The sequence below is a fragment of the Rhinoraja longicauda genome, chromosome 44 (assembly GCF_053455715.1).
Source record: "Rhinoraja longicauda isolate Sanriku21f chromosome 44, sRhiLon1.1, whole genome shotgun sequence".
Classification (NCBI taxonomy): Eukaryota; Metazoa; Chordata; class Chondrichthyes; order Rajiformes; family Arhynchobatidae; genus Rhinoraja; species Rhinoraja longicauda.
Window position 1 is genome coordinate 7,163,630 of NC_135996.1, and position 25,153 is coordinate 7,188,782.

The 25,153-nt window shown below is 49.8% G+C and overlaps 1 protein-coding gene across 8 annotated transcripts in view; it reads left to right on the forward strand.

Moving 5' to 3' along the window:
• The window catches only part of adar (adenosine deaminase RNA specific), a 57,384-nt gene that overhangs the window by 693 nt on the left and 31,538 nt on the right, over positions 1-25,153 (forward strand). The window contains exons 1-4 of one of the 8 annotated variants that reach the window (XM_078432001.1): positions 2,154-2,658; positions 10,233-10,339; positions 17,472-19,049; positions 23,859-24,039. In XM_078432001.1, the coding sequence (XP_078288127.1) occupies positions 17,554-19,049; positions 23,859-24,039 (1,677 nt within the window). In that variant the 5' untranslated portion in view covers positions 2,154-2,658; positions 10,233-10,339; positions 17,472-17,553. Of the gene's footprint in view, positions 1-2,153; positions 2,659-9,336; positions 9,464-10,232; positions 10,340-15,066; positions 15,092-15,528; positions 15,707-17,471; positions 19,050-23,858; positions 24,040-25,153 lie in introns of those variants that run through there. The other 7 variants (XM_078432005.1, XM_078432002.1, XM_078432003.1 and 4 more) reach the window with 7 other exon arrangements.

Sequence of the window (25,153 nt, forward strand, 5' to 3'; positions counted from 1 at the left end):
CTCATCCTCTTTGCACATGCAGCTCTTTCTCCCACACACGGCTTTGCCCGACAATCTCCCTCCTTCCCTCGTCTGAGGCTGCAGGTCCCCGCCCGCAGGCCACTTGTTCTCTTCGCGCACTGCCCGCCGGGAATTGTAGTCCACTTGGATGGGGCGTCCCGCAGTTACAGGCAGAGGAAGCGGGTCCTTAAAACTACAACATCCGACAGCGCTCGCCACCCCCTCCTTGGCAGGTGTCCCTCTTTCTCTTACATAGTAACATAGAAAATAGGTGCAGGAGGGGGGCATTTGGCCCTTCGACCCAACACCGCCGTTCACTGTGATCATGGCTAATCACATGCCTGCTTGTATACACTGGAATTTAGAAGGATGAGGGGGGATCTTATTAAAACATATAAGATAATTAGGGGATTGGACACATTAGAGGCAGGAAACATGTTCCCAATGTTGGGGGAGTCCAGAACAAGGGGCCACAGTTTAAGAATAAGGGGTAGGCTATTTGGAACGGAGATGAGAAAGAACTTTTTCAGTCAGAGAGTGGTGAAGGTGTGGAATTCTCTGCCTCAGAAGGCAGTGGAGGCCAGTTCGTTGGATGCTTTCAAGAGAGAGCTCTTAAGGATAGCGGAGTGAGGGGGTATGGGGAGAAGGCAGGAACGGGGTACTGATTGAGAGTGATCAGCCATGATCGCATTGAATGGCAGTGCTGCTCGAAGGGCTGAATGGCCTACTCCTGCACCTATTGTCTATTGTCCCCATATCCCTTGATTCCGCTAGCCCCAAGAGCTCTATCTAACTCTTTTAAATCCATCCAGTGAATTGGCCTCCACTCCCCTCAGTGGCAGAGAATTCCACGAATTCACAACTCTCTGGGTGAAAAAGTTTTAAATGGCCACCCCTTTATTCTTAGACTGTGTGGCCCCTGGTTCGGGCTCCCCCAACATTGGGAACATTTTTCCTGTATCTAGCTTGCCCAGTCCTTTTATAATTTTATATGTCTCGAAGATCCCCTCTCATCCTTCTAAACTCCAGTCAATACAAGCCTAGTCTTTCCAATCTCGTATGACAGTCCTTCCACCCCAGGGATCAATCTCGTGAACCTACGCTGCACTGCCTCAATAGCAAGGATGTCCTTTCTCAAATTAGGAGACCAAAACTGCACACAATACTCCAGATGTGGTCTCACCAGGGCCCTTATAAAACTGCAGAAGGGCTTCTTTGCTCCTGTACTCAAATCATCTCGTTATGATGGGCAACATGCCATTAGCTTTCTTCACTGCAAGCTTACTTTCAGTGACTGGTGTAAAGACATCCAGATCTCATTGCACTTCCCCTTTACCTAATCTGACACCATTGAGATAATAATCTGCCTCCTTATTTTCCCCGCCAAAGTGGGTAACCTCACATTTATCTTCATTACACTGCATCTACCATGCATCTGCCTACTCACTCAACCTGGCCAAGTCACCCTGCAACCTCCTAACATCCTCTTTGCAGTTCACACTGCCACCTAGCTTTGTGTCGTCCACAAACTTGCTAGTGTTACTTCTAATTCCATCATCCAAATCATTAATATATATTGTAAATAGTTGCTGCCCCAGCACTGAGCATTGCGGCTGCCTGCCATTCTGAAAAGGGCCTGTTTATTCCTACTCTTTGCTTATTTTCTATCCATGTCAATACCCAACTCCCAATACCATGTGCTCTGATTTTGCTCACCAACCTCCCGCGTTCTCTTCGCGCACTGCCCGCCGGGAGTTGTAGTGCAGGCAGGCCGGGGTGTCCCGCAGTTGCAGGCAGAGGAAGCGGGTTTTGGAAAACTACAACATCCGACAGCGCTTGTTCCCCCGCCCCCCCCCCCCCCCGGGGGCAGGTGTCCCTCTCTCCGCCCATCTTGGCTCTCTTAGCGCAATGCCCGCCGGGAGCTGTAGTCCGCTATGGCTGGGTTTGCCCAGCAGTTGGATGCAAAAGAAGCGGGTGTTGAAAACTACAACATCCGCCGTTGGCAGCACTTGTCGCCGGGAGTTGGAGTCCGTCGTGCCGGATTGTACACGGTTGGGAGGCAGAGCAAGCGGGCTGTGAAAACTACAACTCCCAGCCCGCTGGGCACATGCAGGGCTGCTTGTCCTCGCCTAGCGTGCGGGCTCGCTCCCGACGCCCAGCCTCTTCCCGCTCCCCTCCATCACATCCTTTCTCCCATCGTGTAGGCCGCTTTCCCCCCCTTGTTGTTGTTGTTGTTGCTTTTAGATTTACAGGGGGAGGGGGGAGAAAAGAAAAAAAAACAATGTTACAGCCGCGAGCGTAAAAGATTGAAGAGGCGGGTTTCCCCCCCCCCCCCCCCCTCTGGTTTGTTTCATTGTGAAAGTTAAATTTGCAGAAGTTTTGCGTCGGATTGATCGTGCAGGAAGCAGGGCCCGCCGGCCACCAACTTAACTGCAGTACCCCTTTCACCAACTCTTCCCCCACCCTCCTTGCCCATACTCCGGGGGCAATTACACCCTCCCCCCAAACCCCACCATCCCCCCAAACCCCACCATCCCCCCAAACCCCACCATCCCCCCTAACCCCACCATCGTCGTCTTCCAGACCTGCAAACTCCACAAAGACTGGACCGAAGGCGAAACCGTGCTCTTATAATGGAGGCAGATTTGCAAACTGCATGTGGGTGCTTTGATAATTCTCGGACCTGGCATCCTTTCTGTGTGTGTGGTAGGAGGAGGGGATGAGGCATCGTCTGTGTGTGTGTGTGTGGTGGGGGGAAGGGAATGTGATGATTAACTTAATGTCTTGCTGTGTACAGTGCAAAAAAAAAAAGCTTCGTCTTAATCGGGTCCGGCGTGTGTTTACTCTTGTCTTGCTTCTGAGCTGCAGGTAACAAAACACCGCGTTGTGGTATTATTCTGCAGTTCTGCAAAAGGTGCAGCTGAGATGGACCACCGTCTTCCTCTGAAGGTGCAGGAGTAATGCAGCACACTGCAGGGTCCATTTAGAGTGTGATTAAAAAAAAATAATTTAAATGGAAGTTTGGAGGTATGCCTGCAGCTCGAATTGAGGTTTTGCTGCCTGTACCTCAAAGAATTAAGTTTAAAGCTCGAATACCGTCTTGCATGCTGCAGGAAATGCGTACTGATATTTTTTTTCAAATTTAGAAAAAATATTGTACAGGAAACTCCAAATTGTTCTCTCATTGCACTTATTTTATTTGCCGTGTACAACTCTTGACAGTAGGCAATTGTATGCTTGTGCTATGAATATTTTACGTCGTTATTTAAATATTTATTGCTACTCACAAGGGTTTGCATTGATATGCGTTTAGGTTTCATTAGGTTTAATCGCATTGTGCAGCTATTTTTGGGGTCTTTGCAGCGTTAGGTGTTGTATGTCACAATCAGCAAATTGTTTAGATAAACTCAGTTTATTTGGAGCATTTTTATTCCAAACAGAATCTCGCTGGTGTTTTATATATTTTTGCCTCTTCTCCCCCTCCCACTCCCACACTGACCTTTCTGTCCTGGGCCTCCTCCACTGTCAGAGTGAGGCTCAGCGACAATTGAAGGACAGCACCTCATATTTCACTTGGGCAGCTTACACCCCAGCGGTATGAACATTGACTTCTCCAACTTCAAGTAGCCCTTGCTTTCCCTCTCTCCATCCCTCCCCTTTCCCAGTTCTCCCACCAGTCTTACTGTCTCTGACGACACTTTAGCTCTGTTTGCGTTGTTACCGTCTCCCAGCTAACAATGATCTTTTCTGAAGAAGGGTCTCGACCCGAAACGTCACCCATTCCTTCTCTCCAGAGATGCTGCCTTTCATAGAAACATAGAAAATAGGTGCAGGAGGAGGCCATTTGGCCCTTCGAGCTAGCATTTATTGTGATAGAAACATAGAAAATAGGTGCAGGAGTAGGCCATTCGGCCCTTCGAGCCTGCACCGCCATTCAATATGATCATGGCTGATCATCCAGCTCAGTAACCTGTACCTGCCTTCTCACCATACCCCCTGATCCCTTTAGCCACAAGGGCCACATCTAACTCCCTCTTAAATATAGCCAATGAACTGGCCTCAACTACCTCCTGTGGCAGAGAATTCCACAGACTCACCACTCTCTGTGTGAAGAAATGTTTTCTCATCTCGGTCCTAAAAGACTTCTCCCTTATCCTTAAGCTGTGACCCCTGGTTCTGGACTTCCCCAACATCGGGAACAATCTTCCCGCATCTAGCCTGTCCAACCCCTTAAGAATTTTATATGTTTCTATAAGATCCCCCCTCAGTCTTCTAAATTCCAGCGAGTATAAGCCTGGTCTATCCAGAAAGTCCTGCCATCCCAGGGATCAATCTGGTGAACCTTCTCTGCATTCCTTCCAAGGCTAGAATGTCTTTCCTCAGATTAGGAGACCAAAACTGTACACAATATTCCAGGTGCGGTCTCACCCTGTACAACTGCAGCCGAACCTCCCTGCTCCTATACTCCGATCCTCTTGCTATGAATGCTAACATACCATTCGCTTTCTTCACTGCCTGCTGCACCTGCACGCTTGCTTTCAATGACTGGTGCACCATGACACCCAGGTCACGTTGCATCTCCCCTTTTCCCAATTGGCCACCATTCAGGTAATACTCTGCTTTCCTGTTCATGGCTGATCATCCACAATCAGTAACCTGTGCCTACTATCTCCCCAGATCCCTTGATTCCACTAGCCCCTAGAGCTCTATCTAACTTTACTGCTGAGTTACTCCAGCATTTTGTGTCTACCAATGATCTATTCGACATGTTCCTTGATCTCCATTCCCTTTGCCCTGTTTTCACTCCTTCACACTTCCTTATCTATCCACCTCCCTCCCCCCCTGACGTCAGTCTGAAGAAGGGTCTCAACCCGAAACGTCACCCGTTCCTTCTCTCCAGAGATGCTGCCTGTCCCGCTGAGTTACTCCAGCATCTTTGGTTTAAACCAGCACCTGCAGTTCCTTCCTATAAATTCTTACCAGTCACAGGCTTGTTATTAGCCGAATACAAAATGGAATATTTCTCCAGGCATTGATATAGATTTTAAGTGAACCTGCAACTAAGGGCACCATTGCGGCATAAAAACCGTGCCCCGCACATTAACCTTTCCCCCTCTCGCCTGAGAGCTGTGCCCCCTCTAGTGTTGGACATTTCCACCCTGGGGGAGAAATGTTCTGACTGTCCAACCTTATCTATTCCTCTCGTGACTTTATAGACTTCTATATCAAGTCTCCTGCTCAACCTCCAACGTTCCAGAGAAAACAATCCATGTTTGTCCAACCTCTCCCTGTAGCTGAAGCCCTCTGATCCGGGCAGCATTGTGATAAACCACCTCCGCACCCTCTCCAAAGCCTCTGCATCGTTCCTGCAATGGGGTGACCAGAACTGGCTGCATTTTACTGACTTGCCCCTTATTGCTATGTCCTCTGGTTTGAGAATCTCCCAACATGAACCGTGTCATTACCACCTTTGGTTCTCCCATCCCCTCATTTTTTCTGAACTCCCAACGAGATCTAACTAAACTAGCATCTGCAGTTCCTTATTTCTACTGATCCAGCTTTCTTAGCTAAGTGTGACAGCGCATCCCTTTCTTGCCTGGAATCCACTCTCTGCTTCTCTGGTGGCCTGCCTCCAAAGCTAGTATATCATAGAAACATAGAAAATAGGTGCAGGAGGAGGCCATTCGGCCCTTCGAGCCAGCACCGCATTCATTGTGATCTTGGCTGATCATCCACAATCAGTAACTTGTGCCCAACTTCTCCCCCATATCCCTTGATTCCACTAGCCCCCAGAGCTCTATCTAACTATCCTTTCTTAAAACGAGGGGACCAAAACGCAGAGTACTCCAGGCACAGTTGTAACAGAATGTTGCTATATAGAAGGTAGACACAAAATGCTGGAGTAACTCAGCGGGTCAGGCAGCATCTCTGGAGAGAAGGAATGGGTGACGTTTCGGGTCGAGACCCGTCTTCAGACTTTGGCTTCTTGGTAGGGTGTTTATATACAGCAATGTGCCATCATAGACATAGAAAATAGGTGCAGGAGTAGGCCATTCGGCCCTGCGAGCCTGCACCGCCATTCAATATGATCATGGCTGATCATCCAACTCAGTATCCTGTGCCTGCCTTCTCTCCATACCCCCGATCCCTTTAGCCACAAGGGCCACATCTAACTCCCTCTTAAATATAGCCAATGAACTGGCCTCAACTACCTTCTGTGGCAGAGAATTCCACAGATTCAACACTCTGTGTGAAGAAATGTTTTCTCATCTCGGTCCTGGACTTCCCCAACACCGGGAACAATCTTCCTGCATCTAGCCTGTCCAATCCCTTAAGAATTTTGTAAGTTTCTATAAGATCCCCCCTCAATCTTCTAAATTCCAGCTAATTTGGGGCTTATTACTTGCTGCAGCTCCAAGCTAACCTCTTGCTTAGTATGGGCGTCCGTGGTTATGGGGAGAAAGCAGGGGAATGGGGTGAGGAGGGAGAGATGATGATGATTGAATGGCGGAGTGGAGCTGATGGGCCGAATGGCCTAATTCTACTCCTATCGCTTATGGCTTGTGTTCCATGCTTCAGAGCACCTGGATCCCAGTCCGTCCGTCCCCGTTATCCCGAGGAAGAATATGTTGGCATTGGAAAGTGTCCAGAGCAAAGATAAAAGAGCGGAGCAAGATAGACCACTCTGTCTAAATCACCTATACTGAAGTATAGTACGCAAAGGAGCCATTTTAGTAGGCAAAACCCACCATCTGTTATGCCTCTCGCAGTGTAATCAGCGTTTTGGGGGAACAGTATGTGTGATCTTACCATAAAAATGCAGAATATATCTCATCTATCAATTCACAGATTTTTGTTATATTTCTTTTTAAATAGACAATAGACAATAGGTGCAGGAGGAGGCCATTCGGCCCTCCGAGCCAGCACCGCCATTCAATGTGATCATGGCTGATCATTCTCAATCAGTACCCCGTTCCTGCCTTCTCCCCATATCCCCTGACTCCGCTATCCTTAAGAGCTCTATCTAGCTCTCTCTTCAATGCATTCAGAGAATTGGCCTCCACTGCCTTCTGAGGCAGAGAATTCCACAGATTTACAACTCTGACTGAAAAGGTTTTTCCTCATCTCAGTTCTAAATGGCCTACCCCTTATTCTTAAACTGTGGCCCCTTGTTCTGGACTCCCCCAACATTGGGAACATGTTTCCTGCCTCTAACGTGTCCAACCCCTTAATAATCTTATACGTTTCCATAAGATCTCTCAAAATGTTTCTGTAAGTTTCTGCCTACTAAAATGGCGCCATGACATACCACGGTTTTATAGGGTCGAGTGAGTGGTCTATCTTGCTCTGCTCTATTATCTTTGATCCCAGTTTTGACCCCCGTATCCCGAGGGAGAATACGTAGGCACTGCAGAAGGTTCATAGGAGGTGCGTGAGAATGATCCCGGGGATGATTGAATTCCTATTTGAGGAAGGTTTGATGGCTCTGTACTCGCGGGAGTTTGGAAGGATGAGAGGTTATCTTGTTGGAGCCACCCGAACAATGAAAGGCTTGGACGGAGTGGATGTTCCCTGTGGTGGGAGAGTCCAGAGGGCACTGCTGCCTCACAGATGCAGAAACCCGGGGTCGGTCATGACTACGAGTATTTGGAGTTTGTACGCTCTCCATGTGACCATGTGGGTTTTCTCCGGTTTCCTCCCACACCCCAAATACGCATAGGTTTGTAAGTTAATTGTCTTGGTATAAGTGTAAATTGTTCCTAGTGTGTGTAGGATGGTGTTAGTGTGCGGGGAGGATCGCTGGTCATAAGGAGGCTTTTTAAAAAAGATTTAGAGATACAGCGGGGAAACAGGCCCTTCGGCCCACCGAGTCCGCGCCGCCCAGGGGCGGCACGGTAGCGCAGCGGTAGAGTTGCTGCTTTACAGCGAATGCAGCGCCTGAGACTCAGGTTCGATCCTGACTACGGGTGCTGCACTGTAAGGAGTTTGTACGTTCTCCCCGTGACCTGCGTGGGTTTTCTCCGAGATCTTCGGTTTCCGCCCACACTCCAAAGACGTACAGGTATGTAGGTTAATTGGCTGGGTAAATGTAAAAATTGTCCCTAGTGGGTGTAGGATAGTGTTAATGTACGGGGATCGCTGGGCGGCACGGACTTGGAGGGCCGAAAAGGCCTGTTTCCGGCTGTATAGATATGATGATGATGATGATGATGATGATCCCCGCACATTAACACTATCCTACACACACTATGGACAACTTTTTTTAACATATTACCCAGTCAATTAACCTACATACCTGTATGTCTTTGGAGTGTGGGAGGAAACCGAAGATCTCGGAGAAAACCCACGCAGGTCTCGGGGAGAACGTACAAACTCCGTACAGACGGCGCCCGTAGTCGGGATCGAACCTGAGTCTCCGGCGCTGCATTTGCTGTAAGGCAGCAACTCTACCGCTGCGCCACCGTGCCATTGGGCCCATCAAGTCTATTCTGCCATTCAATCATGGCTGATCCATCTCTCCCTCTTCAACCCATTCTTCTGCCTTCCCCCCATAACCCCTGACACCCGCACTAATCAAGAATCTATCTGTCTCTGTCTTTAAAAATATCCTTTGAAGGCCGCCACAGCCGTCTGTGGTAAAGGATTTCACAGGTGGTCGACACGGACTCGGCGGGCCGAAGGGCCTATTTCCACACTGTATCTCTAAACTAAATAAATAGCCCTCCTTAAAGGCTCCCAGATTTGGAAAGTTGGATGGCAGTTGTGTATTGGGTATAGTCGCGAGGTGCAAGGTTGTGGCACTGTTGCAAGATGATGAAATCCCAGAGACAACATTGCAATCAGTCCCTGAGGAAAATGTGAACTCTTGCGGGACTTTTTGGATTAACCGAAAGTGAAAGTGAAACTGACTTGGAATGTGATTGCCCTCCCCAGCCAAGGGAGGTGGAGCCTTCTGCTGTGTACAGCCAGTGAGAGAGGCTCCAGTAAAGTTCTCCGACTGGAATCTAAACTGAATCTTGGCCTCGTCAGAGGGATATCTGAAGCTGGCCAGCGCCTCGGACGTACGGTGGAATTTGCTTGAGATACAGTTTGGAGTTTAGTGACCAAAAGTTGTTCCAGTAAACCAGCTCGTTTGCAAGGAATATTCTAAGTGGAGTGGGCCAAACGGTGACAATCTGTGGGGAACACCTTTGTGGATAAACAATTTCCTTGTGGCCATTAACTAACTTGAATCTTTGGAGTCATTGAACCCTCTTTACCCTGAAACAGTCACTTTAGAGTGAAGATTCAACTGGTCAGAGAACCAATTTTTCTTTGCTGTCAATCATCTTCCAGTGTGTTTCCAGCGAGACAGGTAGTCGAGCTGTCCACCACTTCTGAAGCCGCACCTCCTGTGATTGAGGGCAGCGCCTTTTTGTTTTAAATACCCGTTTGGTCTGAGACTGTCCTTCTCCTTCTAAAGGTGGGTGATTATAATAACTGAGGGCATGTTGCCGTGGTTTAATTGGTGTGTTTTACGTGGTGTAGTCATTAATTCAGCTGACTTTCTGAGAAGTTTTTTTTTCCCAGATTGGTTTTGCTAAATATGTGCTAAACCCTTTCACTGCTCTGTGTTGGTACTAATATGCAAGCTGCTTTTACACCAGCCTCTAGACTCCTGGCACACTGTTGTTGTGCTGACATCGATGAGGCAAAAATAGATGGATTAGGAAACTGGAAGATCTCTCTTTTAAGCTGTTTTTGTTTTGTCGGTTGTCCAGTAGTGAATCCTTGAATTTCTCAGCACAGAAACAGGCTGTTCAGTCTTTTAGTTTATTTTTTTTTGGAGATACAGCGCAGAAACAGGCCCTTTGGCCCACCGATTCCGCACCGACCAGCGATCCCCGCACATTAACACTACCCTACACGCACGAGGGACAATTTTACATTTATAACCAAGCCAATTAACCTACAAACCTGTACGTCTTTTGGAGTGTGGGAGGAAATCGAAGATCTCTGAGGGAAAAACCCACGCAGGTCACGGGGAAAATGTCCAAACTCCGTACAGGCAGCCCCCCTAGTCAGGATCGAACCCGAGTCTCTGGCGCTGTAAGGCAGTAGCTCTACCTCCACGCCACCGTGCCGCACAACCAGATCGAGACACGTTTCTGTACAGTGTGAATCTTACCGAGTCGTCTTTATTGAACTGTTTATTCATATGATCATTTGCCTTTCTTTTTTATGTACTTTAGGAAATCTGAAAAAAAAAACAAAGCACTGGAGATGAAAAACAAAATGCTGGAGGAACTCAGCGGGTCAGGCAGCCTCTGTGGAGGGAAATGAACAAACAACATTTCAGGTCGGGACCCTCCTTCAGTGTGACCCAAAATGTCGCCAGTCCACTCCCCCCACAGATGTTGCCTGACCTGCTGAGTTCCTCCAGCATTTTGTTTCACGCTCAAGATTCCAGCATCTGCAGTTTCTTGGATTCGTAGAGTGTCACACAGTACGGAAGCAGGCCCTTCGGCCCGACCTGCCCATGCCGACCAAGATGCTCCATCTGCATTGGTCCCACTTGCCTGCATTAGGCCCATTTCTCTAAACCAGCGTTTCTCAACCTTTTTACCCTTGCGGAACCTTTGAAATAATTTTCATGTTTCAGGGAACCCCAACATTAAAATTATTATATATCTTTATTAATTGAAATGATACAACAGGTTGAAGACTTTATTATAATCCCCAAGAATTTTCCAAGAATATGCCGTATGTGTGTAATAAAATTAGAAATGGGAAATTAAGCACAAAAATGCATTTATGCATGATTAGCCTATTTATCGCTATCTCTCTTGGAACCCCTAGCGACCTCTCGTGGGACCCTCGGATTCAGGGGAACCCTGGTTGAGAAATGTTGCTCTAAATCTTTCCTAATAGAGTCATACGTGTGTTTCCAAATACTGGGAACGATTCGGGAAGAATCTGCAGAGAAATGACTGCTTAACACGTAATATTTATGATTTTTTAACGTGTTCCCTTTCTTCTTGAATGCATTTCCCGGTCTAGGTATCATCCATGATCTGTGGTGGCAGGTTTATCATCTGCGCCCACCTAACAAAACAATTCTTAAGAATTCCCCTTCAGATTTATCATGGCTGCAGTTTTGACATGCCCCCTTCCCTGTGCTAGTGCATCCTGTGAATCCACTGCTTGCCACTGACGGCACAAAGCTTACACGTGTGTTACCAGCGTGACAATCCTGCTCAATGAAAGGGTCTCGGGCCGAAATGTCACCTCTTTCTTTTCTCCAGAGATGCTGTCTGACCCGCTGAGTTACTCCAGCTTTTTGTGGCTATTTTATATTTAGTTTATCCTGGCCCGAAATGTCATCTGTCCATTTCCCTCTGCAGATGCTGCCTGACCCGCTGAGATCATCCAGCGCTTAAAATACTCGTCTTCAAAGTATATTTCTTTCAAGGTTAACACTTATTATTTAAGTACAAGCCTATATACGTCAGAACTGTTTGAATGAATAGCTACAGGGCTATACAGCACTCCAGTTCATTTATATTATAGCCTGGAGAAATGCAGATGCTGATTTATTTTTTAAAAAGGCATAATGTGCTGGAGTAACTCAGTGGACCAGGCAGCATCTGTGGAGAACATGGATAGGTGACATTTCACAGAGTGCTGGAGTAACTCAACGGGTCAGGCAGCATCTGTGGAGAATGTGGATAGGTGACGTTTTGGATCAGGACCCTTAGAAGGATCCCGAACCGAAACGTCACCTATCCATGTTCTCCAGAGGTGCTGCCTGACCCGCTGAGTTACTCCGGCACTCTGTGAAACGTCACCTATCCATGTTCTCCACAGATGCTGCCTGACCCGCTGAGTTACTCCAGCACTCTGTGAAACGTCACCTATCCATGTTCTCCACAGATGCTGCCTGACCCGCTGAGTTTAGTTTAGAGATACAGTGTAGGCAACAGGCCCTTCGACCCAACGGGTTCATGCCGACCATTGTCTACCCGTTCACACTTGTTATCCGACTGCATCCTAAGGGCAATCTATAGAGGCTGGGTCAATTAACGTACAAACCCGCAAGTCAGTCTTTGGGATGTGGGAGGAAAGTGGAGCACCCGGAGGAAAGCCGCACGGTCACAGGGAGAACGTGCAAACTCCGCACAGACAGCACCCGCGGTCGTGATCGAACCCGAGTCTGCCGTCCTGTTACTCCAGCGCTTTGCGGAATTAGAAACACGGGAAATAGGTGCAGGAGGCGGCCATTTGGCCCTTGGAGGTTGGATCATCCTTTCTGTGTCGGTCGGCGGCATGCAGTGGTGCACAGGAGGGTCACGGCAATAGAAACATCGAAAATAGGTGCAGGAGTAGGCCATTCGGCCCTTCGAGCCTGTACGCACCGCCATTCAATATGATCATGGCTGATCATCCAACTCAGTATCCCGTACCTGCCTTCTCTCCATACCCCCTGATCCCTTTAGCAACATGGGCCACATCTAACTCCCTCTTAAATATAGCCAATGAACTGGCCTCAACTACCTTCTGTGGCAGAGAATTCCACAGATTCACCACTCTCTGTGTGAAGAAAAACTTTCTCATCTCGGTCCTAAAAGACTTCCCCCTTATCCTTAAACTGTGACCCCTTGTTCTGGACTTCCCCAACATCGGGAACAATCTTCCTGCATCTAGCCTGTCCAACCCCTTAAGAATTTTGTAAGTTTCTACAAGATCCCCCCTGATTTACTGACAAGCTGCAGCTGTTAAATGCCCGCACCTTCCCCTTGATGGACTCGAACATGGTTTCCAGTGCAAATACTGGATCCCACCTATGGATCAGCGGCACGTTGTTAGCTGACGTTTAAACCTGGTGTTCCTGCCTCTGCCGCGTCCTTGTCCCCCGATCCAAGGCGAGATTGTTTCTAGCTCTTGTCGAGGTTTTGTCAGTGTAATTAGATTTTCAATTGCCTGTCTAAGAATTCTTTAATTGTTATGTTCTCTGGAGGGGTGAGGGGGTACTGAAGAGAAGTGATTAAGGCTGCAGACTTTCAGTGAGTAATTTTAATTAAACTGCAAATGGGCGCCAACTTCCCAGTGTGTACATGCTACAATGGGGATGTTGAAACATAGAAAATAGGTGCAGGAGGAGGCCTTTTGAGCCAGCACCGCCATTCATTGTGATCATGGCTGATCGTCCACAATCAGTAACCACTGCCTGCCTTCTCCCCATATCCCTTGATTCCCCTAGCCCCTAGAGTATCTAACTCTCTTTTTTAAATTCATCCAGTGAATCGGCCTCCACTGCCCTCTGTGGCAGGGAATTCCACAAATTCACAACTCCGGGTGGAAACGTTTCTTCTCACCTCAGTTTAAAATGGCTTCCCCTTTATTCTTAGACTGTGTGGCCCCTGGTTCTGGACTCCCCCGACAGTCCAATTCAGCTCCGCTGATGGGAACAGGTGCAGGGGAGATTTACGAGGATAGGAGCAAAGAGGTCCTTCTACAGTTGTACCGGGCCCTGGTGAGACCGCACCTGGAGTACTGTGTGCAGTTTTGGTCTCCAAATTTGAGGAAGGATATTCTTGCTATTGAGGGCGTGCAGCGTAGGTTCACTAGGTTAATTTCCGGAATGGCGGGACTGTCGTATGTTGAAAGGCTGGAGCGATTGGGCTTGTATACACTGGAATTTAGAAGGATGAGGGGGGATCTTATTGAAACATATAAGATAATTAGGGGATTGGACACATTAGAGGCAGGAAACATGTTCCCAATGTTGGGGGAGTCCAGAACAAGGGGCCACAGTTTAAGAATAAGGGGTAGGCCATTTAGAACGGAGATGAGGAAGAACTTTTTCAGTCAGAGAGTGGTGAAGGTGTGGAATTCTCTGCCTCATGAAGGCAGTGGAGGCCAGTTCGTTGGATGCTTTCAAGAGAGAGCTGGATAGAGCTCTTAAGGATAGCGGAGTGAGGGGGTATGGGGAGAAGGCAGGAACGGGGTACTGATTGAGAGTGATCAGCCATGATCGCATTGAATGGCGGTGCTGGCTCGAAGGGCTGAATGGCCTACTCCTGCACCTATTGTCTGTTACCCATTCTCTATTTTCTGACAGTTTGAGTTTTGACTTTCCCGTTATTAGTTTAGATTTGGAACCCGGGTGCGATCCTGACCTCGGGCGCCGTCTGTGTGGAGTTTGCACGTTCTCCCTGAGAGCGCGTGGATTTCCTCCCACATCCCGAAGACATGCGGCTGTGTGGGTTAATTGGCCCTCTTGTAAATTGCCCCAAGTGTGTCGGGAGCGGATGAGAAAGTGGAATAACGTGGGATAGTGCGAATGGGTTGATTGCTGGTTGGCGTGAACTGATGGGCCTGTTTCAACGCTCTATCTCTAAACTAAACTAATCTCCGGAGACAATAGACAATAGGTGCAGGAGGAGGCCATTCGGCCCTTCGAGCCAGCACCGCCATTCAATGTGATCATGGCTGATCATCCTCAATCAGTACCCCGTTCCTGCCTTCTCCCCATACCCCCTGACTCCGCTATCCTTAAGAGCTCTATCCAGCTCTCTCTTGAATGCACTCAGAGAATTGGCCTCCACTGCCTTCTGAGGCAGAGAATTCCACAGATTCACAACTCTCTGACTGAAAAAGTTTTTCCTCATCTCAGTTCTAAATGGCCGACCCCTTATTCTTAAACTGTGACCCCTTGTTCTGGACTCCCCCAACATTGGGAACATGTTTCCTGCCTCTAACGTGTCCAACCCCTTAATAACCTTATACGTTTCGATAAGATCTCCTCTCATCCTTCTAAATTCCAGTGTATACAAGCCTAGTCGCTCCAGTCTTTCAACATACGACAGTCCCGCCATTCCGGGAATTAACCTAGTAAACCTACGCTGCACGCACTCAATAGCAAGAATATCCGTCCTCAAATTTGGAGAGAGGAGGCCTCCTGTCCTGATTTCCTTCATCTTTCCAGGAGAGAGGATGCGTTTGGAGAATGTTGTCTCGGCGTTTCCAGGAATTGATATTTCAAAAATCTATCCCTCAAGGTTATTCGTAAAATGGGTTCTTTGTCTTTCGATGCGTGATGGCACTTGAGGTGATTTTGTCGCTGTGTTTTACTCGGGAAAGCTTTGGGTATTTTTAGCGGCGTGGCAGTAGACGTAGGCAGAGCCGTCCGGTGTTTCTGCTGTGTGTGTGTGTGTGCGCTCTGGTTATGAGTTTGCCCTTGAAACTTGGCTTCGTTCGACCAGCTCTGAGTGACGTCAGAAGTTGCGTCCGGTGCTTTGACACTGTGGGGAGCCGGGCGGGCTTGAGCAAATTCCAAGGCGTTCCTGCTTCGCAGTTCCAGTGAAAGGGCTGCTCAGCGTCTCACTGCTGCTGCAGTCCTTCATGGTCGCAAGCGTCCAAGCTAGCGATGCGATTGGAACCTGTAAATTATCCGCTTAACGTGAGGCGGTCATGGTAGTGACAACGTCACCCGGAGTTCATTGTTCCTCTCTGGGATAAATGGCCTGGACTGATTACGCCGCCTGGCCTGTCTCCATGCTGGAGTCCTGGTGTCATTCCACAGTGAAAGCGTCCTTCAGGTCGACACCATCTCGGCTGCTTTGATCCTGGCTGTGCGGAGATTGCACCTTCTCCCCGTGACCGCGTGGGTTTCCTCCGCCTGCTCCGGCCTCCTCCCACATCCCAAAGATGTGCGGGTTTGTAGGTGAATTGGCTTCTGTAGATTGTCGCTCATTTGGTGTGTTGGGGCGATCGGTGGGCCGGGGGGGGGGGGGGGGTCTGTTTTCATGCTGTGTTTCTCAACTAAATTTACTGTGCTGGCGAGTTCTTCCCAGGCTACAGAGACAATAGTGACATTTAAGAGACTTGGAGAGGCAAAAAGATATGCAACGAATGAAGGCAGGCAAGCAGATAAGAGTTAGACGTCGACGCAAGGAACTGTAGGCGCTGGTTTACGAAAAAAGACAAGATGCTGGAGTAACTCGGCGGGTCAGGCAGCATCTGTGGAGAACATGGATCGGTGACGTTTCACAGAGTGCCGGAATAACTCAGCGGGTCAGGCAGCATCTGTGGAGAACCTAGATAGGTGACGTTTCACAGAGTGCTGGAGTAACTCAGTGGGTCAGGCAGCATCTGTGGAGAACATGGATAGGTGACGTTTCACAGAGTGCTGGAGTAACTCAGCGGGTCAGGCAGCATCTGTGGAGAACATGGATAGGTGACGTTTCACAGAGTGCTGGAGTAACTCAGCGGGTCAGGCAGCATCTGTGGAGAACATGGGTAGGTAATGTTTCACAGTGCTGGAGTAACTCAGCGGGTCAGGCAGCACCTCTGGAGAGAAGGAATGGGTGACGTTTCGTGTCAGGACCCTTCAGACTAGTCAGGGGAGAGGGAAGCGAGAGATTATAGACAGTGATGTAGAGGGAGGTAGACACAAAAAGCTGGAGTAACTAAACGGGTCAGGCAGCGTCTTGGGAGAGAAGGAATGGGTGATGTTTTGGGTCGAGACCCTTCAGACTGGTAATGAATAAACGAGATGCAAAAAAAAAAGTGACGATGTTAAAGGAAACGGGCCATTTTAGCTGTTTGCCGGGTGGGAACAAGAAGCTGGTGTGACTAGGGATGGCGAGAGGGAACTGAAATGAGAGAAATCGAGGTTCATGCCACTGGGTTGTAAGCTGCCCCAGCAATGGGTGGCGTTTTGGGTCAGGCCCATTAAGAGTTGGTCTTCTCATCATGTTTGGCAAAGACATTGTACGCCATGGGAGCTTTTCTTGTGCTCTGTGTTCCAATGCTATCCCACTTACTCATCCACACCCTGCACACTGGGGGCAATTTACAGAGGACGATTCTACAAACCCGAAGATGGACACAAAATGCTGGAGTAACTCAGTGGGACGGGAATGGCTGACGTTTCCTGTCGGGACCCCCCTGCTGACTGAGAGTCAAGGGAGAGGGAGACTAGAGATACGGAGGGGTAAAGTGTGAGAACTATATTCTTTTCCCCTGACTAGTCTGAAGAAGGGTCCCGACCCCAAAACGTCGCCCATTCCTTCTCTCCAGAGATGCTGCCTGTCCCGCTGAGTTACTCCAGCATTTTGTGTCTTATCTTCGGTTTAAACCGGCATCTGCAGTTCCTAGGTGGACACAAAATGCTGGAGTAACTCAGCGGGTCAGGCAGCATCTCTGGAGAAGATCCGTCTGAAGATGGGTCTCGACCCGAAACGTCGCCCGTTCCTTCTCTCCAGAGATGCTGCCTGACCCGCTGAGTTACTCCAGCATTTTGTGTCTGCCTTCGATTTAAACCAGCATCTGCAGGGTTTTTTCCTGCACATCTGTGCAGTTCCTACGCCTCTTTAGGGTGGGAGGAAAGCTGTTGGTGTTGCTTTGTTGCTCGGTCGGCTGTGTGGGTCGGTTCATTGTTGTCGCTGCGTGTCCGAGCATTAACCAAAATCTGTTCTCACTTCAAGGTGCGCAGAGGAAATCTGATCGGCTGGACTAATCTGCTTCCTGCTGGCAAAGCCACCACTCCACAGGCTCTGAATTAGGAGCATGAGCAGAGGCACTAACGGTGACAGAAGAGGAAAATCGAATAGTTGCCAGCAGTCCAATCGCTGCAGCCGCCCCCACGGACAGTCCAGTCCCACTCCCTCCGGCCAGGGAGCGTCAGCGGAGCAGTTCCGCAGCCAGCAGATTCAGTTTCTCACCGGCCAGAGTGCCCAGGCTCCCGCCTTTGTCTTTCAGCACCAGAGCTCGTACCTGTGGAGGCAGCGAGGCTCCCAGCCGCGGACTTACGGCTCCCAGCCTCGGGCCAAGAGCTGGACCCACCACCCCCGCCACCGTGTCGGCGCCCAACCGGTCGCTCGTCCCTACCCCTCCGCCGCGCCAGCCCAGAACTGGGCCAAGAGCTCGGGGTTCGACCAGGATCTCTGTCGGCTCCTCAGTAGCGTCTCCCTCGGTGGCACCTCGCGGCACGAGGTGGTCCGGGTTCTGGAAGAGCTCCGGCCAGGAGAGAGCCTTGCCGCCCCCAAGATAGCCCGGAGGCTTGGAGTGCCGAAGAAAGAGGCCAACCACTTCCTGTACCGCCTCCTGCAGGAGAGGCGAGTGACGAAGGAAGGGACGTCGCCCCCACTCTGGTGTCTTCACCAAGACGCCGAGAGCCAGCGGTCGCGCCCCAAGGGAAGGGACGTGGTCCGCCCGCCCAAGGAGGCGTCCGACGACCAAGACAGCTCGGAGAGCAGCAGCGAGCCGGCCAGCATGGAGGACGCAGAGTCCCAGAAGGACCGGATCTTCCGCTTCCTCTTGGAGAAGGACAAGGCCACGGCCCTGGACATCGCCAAGAACGTGGGGCTGAAGTCGGCGCGCCAGGTCAACTCCACCCTGTTCTTGCTGGAGAACCAGGGGGATCTCTTCAAGGAGAACACCTCTCCGTCCATCTGGACGCTGTCCGACCACAAGAAGGAGGTGCTGCTGCGCAAGCGCAAGGCGCACGACTCGGGCATGGCCGTGATCGACGCCGTGGATGCCGTGCCGCCGCCCGTAATGGACGCCGCGCCGCCGGCCGTAAAGGACGCCGCGCCGACTGCCGTGCCAGAGGGGGCGGATGAGGTGAAGGTCAAGGAAGAGAGCGGTATCGGCAACGGCCAGCCGGCGCCCATGAAGGAGGCGGAGGATCTGCAGCCCTCGCCCGCCGCTGATCCCACGGTGCCCAGCGACAAGGCGGCAGAGATTAAAATGGAGGCCAACCACGCCGGCTCCGGCTACTACGGCAACTCCGCGGGCAACTGCCAGTGGGAGTCCGACGACATCCCCGACGACCTCAACATCATCAACCGCGTGAGCGGCGCCGACGGCGTGGTCGGCCTGCCGCAGGGCGTGCTGCCGGGGAAGACCAACGCCGAGCAGGTCCCCGCCCTCTCGCCCACCGAGAGGCTGCGGGCCTGTCTGTCCAAGAATCCCGTCAGCGGCCTCATGGAATTCTCCCAGGGATCGGCGCTGCAGTGCGAATTCAACCTCCTCGCACAGACGGGACCGTCTCACGACCCTCGGTAAGAGAAACCACTTTCTTATTTAATAAATAACGCTCCCCGGGCTAACAATGGCCGGCGTAGGCCCAGCACCAAAATGTCTGCCGGAAACAACCACTGAACAACAAGGACAACAAGGGCGTGCAGCGTAGGTTTACTGGGTTAATTCCCGGAATGGCGGGACTGTCATATGTTGAAAGACTGGAGCGACTAGGCTTGTATACACTGGAATTTAGAAGGATGAGAGGAGATCTTAGACAATAGACAATAGGTGCAGGAGTAGGCCATTCAGCCCTTCGAGCCAGCACCGCCATTCAATGCGATCATGGCTGATCACTCTCAATCAGTACCCCGTTCCTGCCTTCTCGCCATACCCCCTCACTCCGCTATCCTTAAGAGCTCTATCCAGCTCTCTCTTGAAAGCATCCAACGAACTGGCCTCCACTGCCTTCTGAGGCAGAGAATTCCACACCTTCACCACTCTCTGAATGAAAAAGTTCTTCCTCATCTCCGTTCTAAATGGCCTACCCCTTATTCTTAAACTGTGGCCCCTTGTTCTGGACTCCCCCAACATTGGGAACATGTTTCCTGCCTCTAATGTGTCCAATCCCCTAATTATCTTATATGTTTCAATAAGATCCCCCCTCATCCTTCTAAATTCCAGTGTATACAAGCCTAATTGCTCCAGCCTTTCAACATACGACAGTCCCGCCATTCCAGGAATTAACCTAGTGAACCTACGCTGCACGCCCTCAATAGCAAGAATATCCTTCCTCAAATTTGGAGACCAAAACTGCACACAGTACTCCAGGTGCGGTCTCACCAGGGCCCGGTACAACTGTAGAAGGACATCTTTGCTCCTATACTCAACTCCTCTTGTTATGAAGGCCAACATTCCATTGGCTTTCTTCACTGCCTGCTGTACCTGCATGCTTCCTTTCAGTGACTGATGCACTAGGACACCCAGATCTCGTTGAACATCCCCTCTTCCTAACTTGACACCATTCAGATAATAATCTGCCTTTCTATTCTTACTTCCAAAGTGAATAACCTCACACTTATCTACATTAAACTGCATCTGCCATGTATCCGCCCACTCACGCAACCTGTCCAAGTCACCCTGCAGCCTTATTGCATCTTCCTCACAATTCACACTACCCCCCAGCTTAGTATCATCTGCAAATTTGCTAATGGTACTTTTAATCCCTTCGTCTAAGTCATTAATGTATATCGTAAATAGCTGGGGTCCCAGCACCGAACCTTGCGGTACCCCACTGGTCATTGCCTGCCATTCTGAAAGGGACCCATTTATCCCCACTCTTTGCTTTCTGTCTGTCAACCAATTTTCTATCCATGTCAGTACCCTACCCCCAATACCATGTGCTCTAATTTTGCCTACTAATCTCCTATGTGGGACCTTGTCGAAGGCTTTCTGAAAGTCGAGAACATTGAAAAATGATCTCCAATGCTTCCACAATTTCTAGAGCCACCTCCTTAAGTACCCTGGGATGCAGACCATCAGGCCCTGGGGATTTATCAGCCTTCAGTCCCATCAGTCTACCCAAAACCATTTCCTGCCTAATGTGGATTTCCTTCAGTTCCTCCATCGCCCTAGGTTCTCCGGCCCCTAGAACATTTGGGAGATTGTGTGTATCTTCCTCGGTGAAGACAGATCCAAAGTAACGGTTTAACTCGTCTGCCATTTCTTTGTTCCCCATAATAAATTCCCCTGCTTCTGTCTTCAAGGAACCCACATTTGCCTTGACTATTTTTTTCCTCTTCACGTACCTAAAAAAACTTTTGCTATCCTCCTTTATATTATTGGCCAGTTTACCCTCGTACCTCATCTTTTCTCCCCGTATTGCTTTTTTAGTTAACTTTTGTTGCTCTTTAAAAGAGTCCCAATCCTCTGTCTTCCCACTCTTCTTTGCGATGTTATACTTCCTCTCCTTATCGAAACATATAAGATTATTAAGGGGTTGGACACGTTAGAGGCAGGAAACATGTTCCCAATGTTGGGGGAGTCCAGAACAAGGGGGCACAGTTTGAGAATAAGGGGTAGGCCGTTTAGAACGGAGATGAGGAAAAACTTTTTCAGTCAGAGAGTTGTGAATCTGTGGGATTCTCTGCCTCAGAAGGCAGTGGAGGCCAATTCTCTGGATGCATTCACGAGAGAGCTAGATAGAGCTCTTAAGGATAGCGGAGTCAGGGGGTATGGGGAGAAGGCAGGAACGGGGTACTGTTTGAGAATGATCAGCCATGATCACATTGAATGGCGGTACTGGCTCGAAGGGCCGAATGGCCTCCTCCTGCACCTATTGTCTATTGACACCGTGTTGTAGAAAAGACAAGACCAGGTGGACCCGTTGGGCTGAAACCTCTCCTGCATTGGTGCAGCTCCCTCTCCTCCCCCCTCCCTCTCCTTCCCCCTCCCTCTCCTCACCCTCCCTCTCCTCCCCCTCCCTCTCCTCCCCCTCCCTCTCCTCCCCCTCCCTCTCCTCCCCCTCCCTCTCCTCCCCCTCCCTCTCCTCCCCCTCCCTCTCCTCCCCCTTCCCTCTCCTCCCCCTCCCTCTCCTCCCCCTCCCTCTCCTCTCCCCTCCCTCTCCTCCCCCCTCCCTCTCCTCCCCCTCCCTCTCCTCCCCATCCATCCTCCCTCTCTCCCCTCTCCACCCATCCATCCTCCCTCCCTCCCTCATCCCCTCCCCTCGTCCCACTCCATCCTCCGCAACCCCCCTTATCCTCCTCCCCTCTCTCTCTCTCTCTCTACCCCCCTTCCTAGGAGATAGATTTAATCTTTAAAATATTAATAACTTAAAAAAATATGTCACCGATTTCAATGAAACTTCCATTAGCACCAAAGGGATGATGGTGAGTAAGGTGGGTCTAAAATTAGGTGCAGGAGGAGGCCATTCGGCCCTTCGAGCCAACACCGCCATTCAATGTGATCATGGCTGATCATTCTCAATCAGTACCCCGTTCCTGCCTTCTCCCCATACCCCCTGACTCCGCTATCCTTAAGAGCTCTATCTAGCTCTCTCTTGAATGCATTCAGAGAATTGGCCTCCACTGCCTTCTGAGGCAGAGAATTCCACAGATTCACAACTCTATGACTGAAATTTTTTTTCCTCATCTCCGTTCTAAATTGTCGCGCTATCGTGTACCGTTTTGGCTGTAGTTCAGGAACAAACAAACAAGAGTTTTAGTATATAGGTGTTATCAAACTGGAAAGGGTACAGAGATGTGTAGGAAAGAACTACAGATGCTGGTTGAAATGGAAGGTAGACCAAATGCTGGAGTAACTCAGCGGGTCAGGCAACATCTCGGGAGAGAAGGAATGGGTGACGTTTCGGGTCGAGACCCTTCTCCAGTCTGAAGAAGGGTCTCGACCAGAAACGTCACCCATTCCTTCTCTCCCGAGATGTTGCCTGTCCCGCTGAGTTACTCCAGTGTTCTGTGTCTAGATTTTTTTTTTTAGAGATACAGCGTGGAAACAGGCCTTTCAGCCCACAGAGTCCGCGCCGCCCAGCGATCCCCGCACACTAACACTATCCTACACACACTAGGGACAATTTTTACATTTGCCCAGTCAATTAACCTACATACCTGTACGTCTTTGGAGTGTGGGAGGGAACCGAAGATCAGGTCACGAGGAGAACGTACAAACTCCGTACAGACGGCGCCCGTAGTCAGGATCGAACCTGAGTCTCCGGCGCTGCATTCGCTGTAAGGCAGCAACTCTACCGCTGCGCCACCGTGCCGCAAAGACCTACAAACCTGTACGTCTTTGGAGTGTGGGAAGAAACCAGAACTCCCGATTCGTATCATCTGCAAACTTGGCCACAAAGCCTTCAATCCTCTCATAGAAACATAGAAAATAGGTGCAGGAGTAGGCCATTCGACCCTTCGAGCCTGTACGCACCGCCATTCAATATGATCATGGCTGATCATCCAACTCAGTATCCCGTACCTGCCTTCTCTCCATACCCCCTGATCCCTTTAGCCACAAGGGCCACATCTAACTCCCTCTTAAATATAGCCAATGAACTGGCCTCAACTACCTTCTGTGGCAGAGAATTCCACAGATTCACCACTCTCTGTGTGGAAAAAAAACTTTCTCATCTCGGTCCTAAAAGACTTCCCCCTTATCCTTAAACTGTGACCCCTTGTTCTGGACTTCCCCAACATCGGGAACAATCTTCCTGCATCTAGCCTGTCCAACCTCTTAAGAATTTTGTACGTTTCTATAAGATCCCCCCTCAATCATACAAATCATTTACACACACCGTGGAGAGTGGTGGCCCAGGCGCCCACCCCTGCTCACGTTGCATTTGCCCTTGCTGCCGATTCAACCTGCAAACGGACTGTTTGGGAATCCTGTACCTTCACACTCCTTCGCGCCTCCGATTTCCGAATCCTCTCCCCATTTAGAAAACATTCAACTCCCTTCTGAATCCGCATTCAGGGTGGAGTTGCTGCCTCACAGCGCTTGCAGCGCCAGGGACCCGGGTTCAATCCCGACCACGGGCGCCGTCTGTATGGAGTTTGTATGTTCTCCCCGTGACCTGCGTGGGTTTTCTCCGAGATCTTTGGTCTCCTCCCACGCATCTAAGCTGTGCAGGTTTGTAGGTTAATTGACTGGGTGCAAGTGTAAAACATTGTCCCTAGTGTGTGTGTGTGTGTGTGTTGGATGGCGTCAGTGCGCGGGGATCGCTGGTCGGCGCGGGCTCGGTGGGCCGAAGGGCCTGTTTCCGCGCTGTATCTCCAAACTGAACTAAATGACAATAAATTGCACTGCTGACCACCTTCCTCTTGTCTCTCTCCACACTGAAGATTCAAGATGCAGGCCGTAATCGATGGCAGGAGTTTCCAGCCGGCTGAAGCCAACAGCAAGAAGACGGCGAAGAAAGAGGCCGCTACTAACGCCCTGCGGGCGCTGCTGAAGGAGATGCTGGGTGAAGACCTCGAACCTCCTCCTTCTTCGCCGCCGCACGAGCCCATGGTGTCAGTGGAGGTTGGTGTGTGATGATCTGCCCCAAGGCCAGCCAGGCACGAGGCCTAAGATAGACGTACAAGAATTTTTTGAAGAGTTTACCAGGGAAATTGATAAGGGCAAGGCTGTGGATGTTGTCTATATGGACTTCAGTAAGGCATTTGACAAGGTTCCACATGGAAGGTTGATTAAGAAGGTTAAATCGTTGGGTATTAATAGTGAGGTTGCAAGATGGATTCAACAATGGCTGAATGGGAGATACCAGAGGGTAACGGTTGACAATTGTATGTCAGGTTGGAGGCCAGTGTCTAGTGGAGTGCCCCAAGGATCTGTGTTGGGTCCACTGTTGTTTGTCATTTACATTAATGATCTGGATGATGGTGTGGCAAATTGGATTAGTAAATATGCAGATGATACTAAGATAGGTGGAGTAGTTGATAGTGAGGTAGATTTTCAAAGTCTACAGAGAGACTTGGGCCTTTTGGAAGGGTGGGCTGAAAGATGGCAGATGGAGTTTAATGCTGATAAGTGTGAGGTGCTGCATTTTGGTAGGACAAATCAAAATAGGACGTACAGGGTAAATGGTAGGGAATTGAGGAATGCAGTGGAACAGAGGGATCTGGGAATAACTGTGCATTGTTCCCTGAAGGTGGAATCTCATGTGGATAGGGTGGTGAAGAAGGCGTTTGGTATGCTTGCCTTTATAAATCAGAGCATCGAGTATAGAAGTTGGGATGTAATGTTGAAATTGTACAGGGCATTGGTGAGGCCGAATCTGGAGTATGGTGTGCAGTTCTGGTCGCCAAATTATAGGAAGGATGTCGACAAAATGGAGAGGGTACAGAGGAGATTTACTAGAATGTTGCCTGGGTTTCAGCACTTAGGCAACAGAGAGAGGTTGAACAGGTTGGGTCTTTATTCTTTGGAGCGTAGAAGGTTGAGGGGGGACTTGATAGAGGTTTTTAAAATTTTGAGAGGGACGGACAGAGTTGACGTGGGTAGGCTTTTCCCTTTGAGAGTGGGGAAGATTCCAACAAGGGGACATAGCTTCAGAATTGAGGGACAAAGGTTTAGGGGTAACATGAGGGGGAACTTCTTTACTCAGAGGGTTGTGGCTGTATGGAATGGGCTTCCG